Source organism: Olea europaea, chromosome 12, assembly GCF_002742605.1.
Source record: "Olea europaea var. sylvestris chromosome 12, O_europaea_v1, whole genome shotgun sequence".
In the NCBI taxonomy this organism is placed as follows: Eukaryota; Viridiplantae; Streptophyta; class Magnoliopsida; order Lamiales; family Oleaceae; genus Olea; species Olea europaea.
Window position 1 is genome coordinate 5,321,593 of NC_036248.1, and position 12,493 is coordinate 5,334,085.

General features: G+C 35.5%; 1 protein-coding gene across 1 annotated transcript; it reads left to right on the forward strand.

The window, feature by feature from the left end:
* Positions 1 to 6,885: 6,885 nt before the first annotated feature.
* LOC111406934 (HVA22-like protein e) lies at positions 6,886 to 8,198 on the forward strand. Its single transcript, XM_023036291.1, has 5 exons — positions 6,886 to 6,988; positions 7,294 to 7,320; positions 7,403 to 7,525; positions 7,616 to 7,808; positions 7,940 to 8,198. Exons 1-4 carry the CDS (start codon positions 6,942 to 6,944, stop codon positions 7,779 to 7,781), a joined length of 363 nt encoding a protein of 120 aa, XP_022892059.1. The 5' UTR covers positions 6,886 to 6,941; the 3' UTR covers positions 7,782 to 7,808; positions 7,940 to 8,198.
* Positions 8,199 to 12,493: the final 4,295 nt, after the last annotated feature.

Here is a 12,493-nt window from a genome sequence, read left to right on the forward strand (position 1 = left end):
TCATGATGGAATCACTTTGGCATTTAAAATCACCAATCAGTTGGTGAATTACCAATTGAGAATCGCCTCTAATGTTTACATTTTTTACCCCCATATCTATCATTAGTTCTAGGCCCACGATTAAGGCTTCATATTTGGCCTGATTGTTGGTGCACATTCTATACAAAGTGAATGCGAACTTGTAGCAAATCCCTAAAGGATTTATCAATGCTACTCCTACTCCTGTACCTTTAGGGGTTTTTGACCCATCGAAATACAACACCCAAGGTTTTAGTTCGAACGAATTGATTTTTAATTCAATTTTTTCAGGCATGTCAAGGCATGGATGATCGGCTAGAAAGTTAGCCAAAGCCTGATTTTTTACCGTCTTTTGGGGTATGTATTGTATTTCGAATTCTGATAAATCTAACGTCCAAAGGCCTACCCTTTGGTGTAAAATAGGGCGAGAGAACATATATTTAATCAAATTTACTCTAGAAATCAAATAAATGGTTACGGGCCGTAAATAAGCCCTTAATTTTGTACATGTGAAATATAATGCAAGACATAATTTTTCGATAGCAGAGTAATTACATTCACATTTTGTTAACTGTCTACTCAAGTAGTAAATCGCCCTCTCTTCACCAAATTGGTTTTCTTGCGCGATCATTTCAGCTATTGATTCTTTTTCAGCCGAGACGTACACTTTCATTGGCCGTCCTTGGATTGGTGACACCAACACTGGTGGACTTGATAAATATGTCTTCAGGCTTTCAAAAGCCTTTTGATGTTCTTCTTTCCAGACGAATTCATCCTGATTTTTCAGCTTTAAAAGCGGCGAAAAGACTTTAGTTCGCCCTGCACAGTTAGAAATAAAGCGTCTTAAAAAGTTTACTTGGCCTAGAAACCTTTGCAATTCTTTTTTGTTGCTAGGTGGTTTGGCCTCTAAAATGGCCTTCGCTTTATTTTTATCAAGTTCAATCCTTCTTTTGTGTACCAAGAAACCAAGAATGTTCCCGACATTAATATCAAATGCACATTTTAAGGGATTCAACTTTAGCTTATACTGCTTCATTCGCTCAAATGAACATCTTAACTATTCGAAATGTCCTCTTCTTTAATGGATTTGACCACTATATCATCTACATACACTTCTACAAACTTGCCTATCATATCATGAAAAATTAAATTCATTGCCCTTTGATAAGTTGCTCCTGCATTTTTCAGGCCGAAAGGCATGACAATCCATTCAAGACATCCTAGAGACCCAGGGCATCTAGAGGCAGTTTTGTGTATGTCTTCCTCAGCTATATAAATTTGATTGTATCCTGAATACCCATCCATGAAAGAATACATGACGTGTCCGGCGGTTGAGTCCACTAAAGAATCTACCGTAGGTATTGGATACTCATCTTTGGGTGTGACTATGCTTAAATTCCTAAAGTCTATGCACACCCTTAGTTTACCGTTCTTTTTTAGTACTGGCACAATATTGGACAACCATTCGACATACCTGGCTGTTCTAATAAAGTCTGCTTTTAATAATCGCTCTATCTCTTTCTTAATCTCAGAGAGTACATTAGGAGCAAAACGTCTGGGAGGTTACCTATGAGGTTTAAAATTAGGCTTAATTGGTAATCTATGTTCCACCAAGTCTCTATCTAAACCAGGCATTTGTTCATATTCCCAAACAAAACAATCTTTATACTCCTTTAACAAAACGATTAATTTATCACTAACCTCTTGATCGAGCATCTGGCTGATGAATGTTGGACGATCTTCTCCTTCATCGCCAATATTTACTTTAATCAGAGGGTCTTGTGCTTGAGGGTATTCAAGCTTGATGATCCGCATTACTTCATCGTCCAGCTCCCTTGTAAGCACTTCTTCTTCTAAACAATCCACCTTGTTGACTTCTCGGCCAATACTCTATTCCAATTCGAATACTGCTAATTTATCTTTCAACGCTTTCAGGGCTGCCTCTTCTTTCGTCTTGTCCTTGCATTGTTTATTGAAAGCTATTAATTTGGCTTTGAAAGCCTGAATATCGGCCATTTGCTCTTGTTGTTTAGAACTCATTCGAGACTCCTTAATTATTCTTTTGCCAATTACTGGCTCTTCTAGGGCCACTATATTTGGCCTCATTTGACTGAATATTTCAGTGAGTGCGTCTACTGAAAATGGTTTTTTGCTCTGCGCGACAATTTGAGTTTCTTCCCTATCTTGTACTACTCTGACAGGTCCATAGTTTCCTTCGTACATGAACTTTTCCACTGAGTTTGCTTCTGCGACAAAAGGCCTATGATCGGCCTGCACCACCTCTGCTTCACCCTTGTTATTCCAAAAAACCAGGTATTGATGGAGCGATGAGGGTATACAGCGACTTTCGTGTATCGAATCTCTTCCTAGTAACACATTGTAACTAGTAGGACCATTTATTACAAAGAAGACTGTGGTCCTAGTAGTCGTACCTATAGTTATGTCCAATGACATAACTCCCTTAGCTGCAGTTGCTCCTCCATTGAAACTTGTAAGGATAACTTCTGTTGGAATCATATCCCCTTCTGTCTTTGCAAATTTTCTCATCATCCTAGATGGAATGGTGTTTATAGCTGCTCCATTATCCACAAACACTTTTGCCACAGGTATGCCATTAACTAGAGCTTTAACGTACAACGACCTCAAGTGTTCAATCAATTTCATGGCTTGTCGTTTAAAAACAACATTTTCGGTAGCCTCTATTTCTACTTTGTCCTCTGTTGAGTTATCCTTTTGTGATAAGTCAGCATGCAGCATATCGCATTGAGTCTCTATCTCCTGAATTCCCTTTTTACCGTTTTCTGATGCTTCCTCTTCAGTTACCCAACCTGTGGGAGGAAGCATTATTCTTAGAGGCGATCCATACTTTTCAGAACGAGGCACTCTCTTCTTCCTTTTGGGCGTCCTGTAAAGCACGTAAAAATCGAAAGAACGCCCAGATGGTTCTCCCAATAAGTCTACTTCACGAACTCTCTCTCGATGTAGTTGCTTCAACAGAGTATTGTGCGATACTCCTCTTCTTCTCCTTTTTGCTTCCAGATCGATTTCCTCTTCAATGTCTGCCATACCATCATCTTCCTCACCATTGTAGGTCTCTCTAGAAGTCTGGCATTCTTCATATTCCAACACGCATACTTCTCCTTCGTTATCCTCTATTTCTTCTTCTTCTTTCTCTTTATTCTAGAACTCATTGGCTAGTAAATAGTTATTAGCCACAACAGGAGGTAACGTACTGAACTGAATAGTAAGGGGCTGATCTGGATCTTCTTCATCCTTTCTATCTCGCTCAAACTTCGATCTCCCAGAAGAAGTTTTTGGCAACTCTTTCATTGATTCATCTGTACCAATCTCTTCACTATCTTTGAGAACATTTTGATTGGCTACCTTGAGTAATTTAGGCACCTTAGAACATGTCACTCCCTATTGTTGTCTCATCATTCGTCCATAATTTCGTTGGAAACGCCTTTGTTGGGTTCTAGTCATCTCGTCGAAGGGTATTGCCTTTCCTGCATTATACTGGAATGAATGTCATACATTTGATCGACGAGGTTGCGGTCTAAATGTTCTCCCATTATCTATTGGCCTGAACTGCCTCTCAAAAGGTTGTCCTTTGTAGAACGATATACCTCGTCCTCTACCAGGCTGAGCGTTCGGGAGGAGAGTAGGGTGATGGGGATGCTGCCATATCCCTGGTTTCTCCGTATTCCCACTCACTTCTCTTTTACATCTTACACACAAAACGTCTTCATCCTTCTTTGGCTCCTTCCCTTTAATACGCTCAAAGACACTGGGATGTGGTCCAGGGTCTTCTTCTCCATCATCTATAACCAATTTGAATTTTGACAATTTGTTTTTGAAACCAGACGTCACCATATTCACTCCAAGTGGCTGTGGAAAAGGATTTTCATCCACTGCCATCTTCTTCTTATCATCGAACGTAATTCGTCCTTATTCAATGGCATCCTGTAACACATGGAGAAAAACCAAGCAATTGTTAGTCAAATGTGACCATGCATTATGCCACTTGCAATATTTTTTACCCTTTATTTGTTCAGGGTTTGGCAATTTATGCTTATCGCTCAACTTTATCTGTTTATCCTTATATAATTTATCAAATATAAGGTCAGCTTTGGTTACATCGAACGAGAACATCCTAGCTTTTACGTTTTCATCATTCATAGGTTCATCCTTACCCGATGGTCTAGGCTTAGCCATTATAGGACAAGTATACGTGTCCCCTTTGACTAATTCGGCCAAACATATTTCGATATGATCGTATAACTCGTTATTGATGGTATGAACATCAAAATTTGGGTCTCTATAATAAGTCCCCTTGTTAGAATTTTTTATCTGCTCTTCTTCTCTTATCAATCGTTCATACCTAATCACGTTCGCGCTCAATTGGAAAATGTCAGGAAATTCCTTGTCTTGGAATTTATTTTTTAAATAGAAGCTCAAACAACCTTGAGCGATTTTGACAAACTCTTTTTTGGGTAGAGGAACAAAACATTTACTTCTTGCTGTCTTGAACCTTTGGAGGAAACCTTCTGCCCACTCGTTTGGCATTTGACGTAGGTTCGCCAAATCGGCCAAAGTAACTTCAGACTCAGTCTTATAAAACTGAGCGTGGAAAAATTGTTCCAATTGTTGCCATGTTTGAACAGAATTCGCTGGCAAATTGATGAACCAGGAGAAAGTTACTCCTGTTAATGAACTAGCGAAAAGTATCATTTTATGATAATCAGTTACGTCACCACTTTGCAGTGTGAATCGTCCCATTTGTTTTAGAGTAGACACCTCCCCTAAACCGGTAAATAGTGAGAATTCTGGCACTTTATACCCTCTAGGCCATGGATATGCTTGGTCTATCCAATCAGGATATGACTTTGTGTAAGTCGACCTAATGACAGGACGTACCCCAAAAGCCTTCTGGTCCTATACGATTTTCATAATTTGATTCCTCAACATGACGTTGGGGTCATATGGAATCCCTACAGGTTGGTTGACCGGTTGATTTGCTTGAGGCCTGATATTTGGTCCTTGATTATCAATAAAATTACCATGATTTGGGTCATTGTTACTATTAGCCTGAACATTTATTCCCTCATTAACACGTGGGGTATTCTGCCCGTTATTTAGGATATTATCTCTTACATTTGGATTACCCTCCAAGTTAGGCGTACCACTACCATTATTCTGATTTGGCATTACACCATCCCCTTGGTTTGAAGTAAAGGGACCGAAATGTGGTTCTACCCCTTGACTTGGATTTAGGATTGGGGGATTATGTCCCACAATTGTCCTAATTTGAAAATGGTTTGCAAGAGGCATAACTGGTTGACAAATTTGGTCTACTAACTTATTCATTATTTCATTCAAAGTATTCAGTTGTTTGGCCATGTTGTCATAATGTGCATTCCCATTTTGGGTAAATCTTTCCATATTATGAATGTTTCGAAGATTTACCTGTTCAACGACATCTTATGTGAGTTCTCCAAGTAGCGCACGCATAATTCGAGGACTCAACTTTGTCATTGATTCGTAACGACTGTTACTGCTTTGATTCTGTCCATCTGTTCATGGAGAGTTATGCTGCTCCTCATATCGCTCGATCACAGACTGGACTCCTCCCTGACTTGCTGCTTCCTTATCGGATCTCTGAGGCATATTGTTTCACCTTTTGTATCTTCAACACCAAACACCACTGTCCCACTGAGCGTGCCAAATTGTTTCGCATGGGTTAGTCGCTAACAATTAAAAAGGGATTAGACAATTGTGTAAGGGACAAATCTCTTGAGACAAAGTCCCAAAAAGGGGCGTTTTTATTGGCGATGACTTTACAATTGGAAAATAAAAACAGAATGCCTCCAAGGTGCGCAAGCACACGAGTTACTGTAAAAGAAATGTTTAAATCTAAATTAAGAAATTAAAAGTTACATATTCTCTGTTTGAGAGTGTTTGATTCGGGGGTCCTTTGCTCTATGTCTTTTCTTCCTTTTATACTCCCTAGGTGATCTATTCGTGATCAACCGCTTAAAAACTGCTTGATCGCTCTATAACTGTCCACTTCCCTTGTAGTGGCCAACTTGTTATGAAACTGCATTCTCTAACTGCTACCATTACTTTTGTCGTTCAACCGTCTTCAATTGAATTTCTTGAATCGAGGGACGTGGTAGGACTACCTAATAACTGTTTTATTAACTGCACCATAACATCTTATGTTTGTTAAGATGTTGGGAGACTCGAATGTTTGGACGAGAGCAGGGTCACAGCTCTGGGCGACTGCATGACAAGTCATTCGCTCAAATCTTAGACGACTTGCAACCTTGGGCGATGGTATTACCGCGTTCATGGGCTTCCCTATTGGGTCTTTATCTTGTATTGCCCGATTGATTCGTTTTTTGGGCTATTTGATTTTTGGGGATCTTCCAGTTGGACTTCATTCCTTAGGCTATTCGACTTTGGCTGAACTTTTTGTGTGTCAACAATTACATTGACCACGATTGTTCAGTATTTCAAGTATTCTTTCTAAGGTTCACGAAACATAAATATTAGCAAATAAACGACCAACCTGACTGAGATTCACTTAATTGGTTTCTCAACCTATCACCGACCAAAAACGGCGGCAAACCTTGGCTCGTGTTTGAGGAAAAGCGCAAAACAACCATGTCACTAATGTCCATTTTCATTAAATTTAGTACCAAAAAGTAAATATAAATTTCTCTAATAATTAATGTAAACTAAGACGTAGATCAGCTGACTACTAATATGGCCGGTGCCAAACCTAGAGTGCCACATGCCCCGATCTCTGTCCTTTATAAAATGCTGTTACCATCTTCTCTGAAAATTGTAAGCAACTGTTATAAACCGTTTTATCATTTGCAGCAAGCAATCTTTTCTTCACTTGTTCATCAAGACAAGACATGAGTCGTTTTTGGACTTTGCTCACTCATGTTCATGCAGTTTCTGGGTAATTTTGTCTCTTCTTCTTTTATTTGATTTGGTGGTTTTGGGTTGGGTGGGAGGGGGTAGAGGGGGAAAGGGGAGTGATTTCACATGTTCTTACTTCAAGTTTTTTGCTACCCCATGTTTGGTTTATATAAAAATCAAATACTTAATATATTTTGATAAAAATTAATAGAACGTACGTTTGAAAAATTGTGAGACCCATAAAATTTATGGTTAAAACTATTGTCTGACTTTGACTTAAATTTGAATCAATTTTATATATAAGCCAAATATGAACTAACTCGATTGATGAACTCGTATGTGAAGGCCATGCATCATGTTGGTCTACCCATTGTAAGTGACCCTTCTCTCTCTCTCATTTAAGTTCTCAACATAATTTTCTAGCTATGTATAACATTTTAATATTGAGGGATAGATATGCATCGGTGGTGGCTATAGAGAGCACATCAAAATTAGATGATGAGCAATGGCTTGCTTATTGGATTTTATATTCCTTTCTTACTCTCATGGAGATGCTGCTCCAACCCATCTTAGAATGGTAAATTAAATACTTTTTTTTTTCACAATTTTTTATTTTTTTTATAGTTTTTCTAGTAACAATAATTAAACACAAATATATAATTTGTAGGATACCAATATGGTACGATGTGAAGCTAGCCTTTGTGGCATGGTTGGTCCTACCACAATTCAGAGGAGCTGCTTTTATATACGAAAAGTTTGTTAGAGAAAAATTAATCAAGAAATATGGTGCAGCACATTTCCGCAAGTCACCTAATGGCAAGGACAAAAACTAATTTGTGGATTTTACCACCCCCAAGAAGGCAAGTTAATAGCATTCTTGTATTTTTATTTTTTTTTTAAATTAAGAAATGAAATTTTACTCAAATTAATTAATTAGTTTTTTAATTTTTTATTATTATTTATTTTAATTATTATTACTTTTTTGGAACAGGGAGAACATGAAGTCCACCGATATATGAGAAATCTACCTCGCTCCCTGTCCCGGCTTGGGGACATGGCGCCCCTGTTTTCAACCCTATTTCCAAGGCGGGATAGTGGGCTTTATTCATGAGAAATTAGTGGATGGTCACAAGTATTGTACTTAAGCATTCGGGTTGTAATTATTTTATTTTATTTTTGGTGACTTTCAAAGTATGTTGTCTTGTATAAACTTGTATTTGCAGTTAGTAATGCTATATATTTGTTTTCTAGGTTTTCACTTAAAAAGAAGTTAAAACTAATTTTATATACAGAACATTATTGGGCCACATCATGTTAGATAAATAAGTACAGAGTGAAAGTTAGAGGTGTTGAGAAATTATTTAATTTGCCATGTGGACCGACATACGTAATTAATGGTGTTTAAATGTTATTTTAAAGTTAAGTTCAAAATTAAAGTGATCTAATAAAGAATTAAGTAATTGGGCTTAGGACATTTAAATAAAGTTAGGCCAAATTATATATGTAGAGACCGGATTTCTTTAAAATCGTATTTCATGATGAGAGAAATACGTATGAAAACTTTATGTAGGATTATGGTCCATAATTCATATGCAACTTCCCATTCTTTGTGTTATTTCATCAACACAAGAATACAAAAAAAGAAAAGAAAAAGGAGCATGTTGAAGAGAAATATCCAAAACTCACAATCAAAACAGACAATCTACAGTCAAGAATCAAGATAAAGGAATTCAAAAATCAAGATTATGGATCAAGAAGTAAAATCAAGAACAAGAATTAGAGAATCTAATGAGGCAAAATTCAAGATTGATAGTAAGAAACCAATCAAGAAGGAATTCCAATTGATTTTCAATATTTGATACTCGAAATCAAAATCTAATAATAAAGAATTATTCCCAAAGAGTTAAAGTATATTTCATATTATTAATTTTCTTGGTGATTTGATATGGATGATCTTGGCAATAAAGTAATTAGCTTTTCATGTTATTAAGATTTAAAGTTTTATAAAGATTCAACAAGTGATATCAAAGCCAACTCTATGTTAAACAATTTGGATTAAAGGAAGAATTTTGTGATTGAAATTCATTTATTGAGGTTTTGGAAATTTTAATTTGGAATATGAATTTTAGCCATAAATTTCGAAATTCAAATTTTTTTCAAGTTAGAATTTTAGGATTAAAAGTTATAATTTGGATTTTCCAATTTAGGATATGAATTTTAACTCTAAAATTCGAAATTATGATTTTTTGGGATTTTTCGAAATTTTTTTTAGCTCAAAATGGTAGCCGCGACGCCGATTGACAACGTGAACGACACTGCGACGCTAGGTGCAGCATCCAATTTGCACGCTGCAGCACTGGTTTTTCGAATTTTTTTATTTGGCCACAAAAGAGAGAATAAAAACAAAAATATTAAGGGCAATTAATTTCAAATTTTGGTATTTAAAGTTTCTTTCAATCATTAATTTTCTAAAATAGATTAGTTGAAATAACATGTTACCAAAGTAATATCTCTTGCCTAAATTAATTTATTTGTGATATTAGGAAAGTTGTGTATATGTATTTCAATGTGGATATTCACCGGCCCAAAAGAAGATCAATATTTGACAGAACTATTTGTACACCTATAGTAATAAAAATATGTGACAATTGTAATGTTTTCCATTCTGTGAACATTGGTTCGATTCAAGATAGACTTGATGTTTGACCTGATTTATTATCAATATTTGAGTACTACACCAATAGTACTACTGCAGTTGATATTTTTGTCAAAATACTAAACATCAATGTTGTGCTCAATCTCTTGTGATGGGGCCTACCAGTATTTGAATTATTGATTGTTTAATATGAATTCATACGTGAACATTGTATTTAAGTTTAGGTTCTCTATTCGGTTAATTCATCTACTTCTGCAATATCTGTCAACATCAATTCAATTTCTGTGCTTGAACCAAAGTTTAAGGGCTGAAAAGAAAACATTTGTATCGTTCATGATGCCATGGATCTAGACCTTGCTTTAAGAATTGAAAATCCACTATTCTTACGAATAAGGGTTGCGCTAATAAAACGGGACTTGAATGAGTAAGATCGTTCAAACTACATAACTCTTATGATTATGAAGCATAAAATTTCAGCAAAATTTAGGGCATTGTGTCCAATAAGATAACTGCTAAAAAAATTTTAAAAAAAATATTCCAAAACGCTTTGCAAAAAAAATGATAAGATCAAAACTAGAATGCTTCTGGAAAACTTGGTTTTACTAAAGTATAAGGCTAAAATATACGGAAATACATTATGGATGTGCTCATCTTAATTCAAAACCAATGGCATTAATGTTTAAGCTGTTTGATGACTTGCTCGTGCATATAGTTTTGATTTCTCTTCCTGCTCAATTCAGTTAACTAAAGGTCAGTTAAAGCTATCAAAACGCGAAGTAGAGTCTTAATGAGCTCATTTTATGTTGTGTGCAGGAAAATGAAAGTCTAAAGCAAGAGAGGAGTGGAAGTATTTACTTGGCAAATGCTTCTAAGGACAAATTAAAGGATGAGAAAGCCGCATCAAGTTCAATTCAAAAGAAACAATGAGCGCCTCAAAAAGATAAATCATTTAGATGTTACTTTTGTGAAAAATCTGAGACACATGAAGAGAAATTATACTAAATACCACGCTTGGCATGTAAAGTCAAGTACACTTTTCATTTTAGAATGTTCTCAGGTTAATTTAGTTTTAATATCCAGACACATTTTTTAGATAAATTTCGGTATCACTATTCAAATAAGTGTCAAGTACACTTCTCATTTAGCTGTTACTTTTGTGAAAAATCAGAGACACGTGAAGAGAAATTATACTAAATACCATGCTTGGCGTGTAAAGTCAAGTACACTTCTCATTTTAGAATGTTTTGAGGTTGATTTAGTTTTAATATCCAGACACATTTTGTAGATAAATTTTGATATCACTATTCAAATAAGTGTCTATGCAAGGTTTCTAAATAGCGTAAAGCCAATTGATATTGAACGATTCATCTATGTGAGGCGATGGCAAATAGGGCTGGCAATGGGACGAGTTCGATCCCCCGACCTTACCCCATCTTGTCGTACATTTTTTCGCCCCATACCCACCCCATTACACATTTTAAGGCGAGACGGGGGGAAAACCTTCCCCATTTACGTACTCGTTTGATTTTTCTAGTTGTTGATGATTCATTTTATTGCCCTCATTCATTAAATAAGACAATGATATAGTTGTTAAATTTTATTTATTTATTTTCAAAAGTTAAATTATTTGAATATATTTAGCAAACTAAGATTTTTATTATTTTTCATATTCTTTAAATAATTTTAATTGCTATCTTCTATTAGAATTAATGAAATTTTGTAGAGTTTTTCATTTAAACGAATGAATTTTAAAAAAATTAAACGGGACGGGGCCCCTGTTACTCATGCCTGACCCAATTACCTAATCAAGCGGGTAATTCCCACACCGTTCAGGGCGAGGCCCGAGGGTATCAAATTTAACGAATTTTTTAACCATCCATAATGACAAATTAGTTAAAGTTGAGGTTATAAGGACTTTTAGGTTATTATTAAAGACTAGTTATTATTTGAATTTGAAAGAGACATTTGCCGTACCATCTTTTTGGAAGAAATTTGGCTTTTGTTTCTACATTGAATAAATTCGATTACTTTTGTTCAATTGAAAATAGTTAGTTTAGTCTTTTTCTTTTTAATTCAAATATTATGGGTACTTGTTCTTTATCCAGTTATAATACTTTATATCTATTAAATATGATTGACTCTTATAAAGAAACTTTTTATTTTAAATCACGTGGTATTAAACATATATTAACTAATGAAAATTCTGTTTCATTATGACATGATCGATTAGGTCACGTCACTCAAAAGAGAAAGAAAGTCTTATGTCAAAAAAAAAAAATCTTGATTCCCTTAATTTTCCAGACTGAAGTGATCATGTTAATCACATTAAGGGAAAATAAGCAAATATAAGGAAATTGGGTACCAATAGGACTTCAGACATCTTATAACTAATTTATACAGATATCTGTATGCCATTTTTTTAACTTTTTTGGAATGGTCAACAGTAATTTATTATGATCATAGATGAATTTTTCTCATTATGGCTACCTATGGTCCTATATCTCATCCATCAGAAATCCCAAATACTAGACATGTTCAAGGCGTGCAAGGCTAAAGTTGAAAATCAATTCAGCAAAAGAATAAAGCACATCAGATCTAATTGTAATGGTGAGTACTATGATAGATATGATAGATCAGGAGAACAACGTCCATGACCTTTTGCTAAATTTCTAGTGGAATGTGGAATCGTCACACACTACATCAGAATCTCTCTAGGTTGAAGCACTCAAAATTGCAACTTAAACTTACAATAAAGTTCCAACTAAAGCAACTGTTAAGGGGTTAAAAATTTAAAAAATCCCACTATAAGTCAATTTTTTGAAATGAAAAATGTCCGATTCCTTAAGAATGTAGAGTTTGTGGCGGAGATAATGTTTTATTGTTAAGAAT

What these genes read in the sequence shown, in the direction of transcription:
- LOC111406934 (XM_023036291.1), top strand. Translation starts at nt 6,942, where the DNA reads ATGAGTCGTTTTTGGACTTTGCTCACTCATGTTCATGCAGTTTCTGG. An exon ending in CATGTTCATGCAGTTTCTGG is followed by an intron (nt 6,989 to 7,293) that starts GTAATTTTGTCT and finishes TCGTATGTGAAG; the next exon opens with GCCATGCATCATGTTGGTCT. An exon ending in CTCCAACCCATCTTAGAATG is followed by an intron (nt 7,526 to 7,615) that starts GTAAATTAAATA and finishes TATAATTTGTAG; the next exon opens with GATACCAATATGGTACGATG.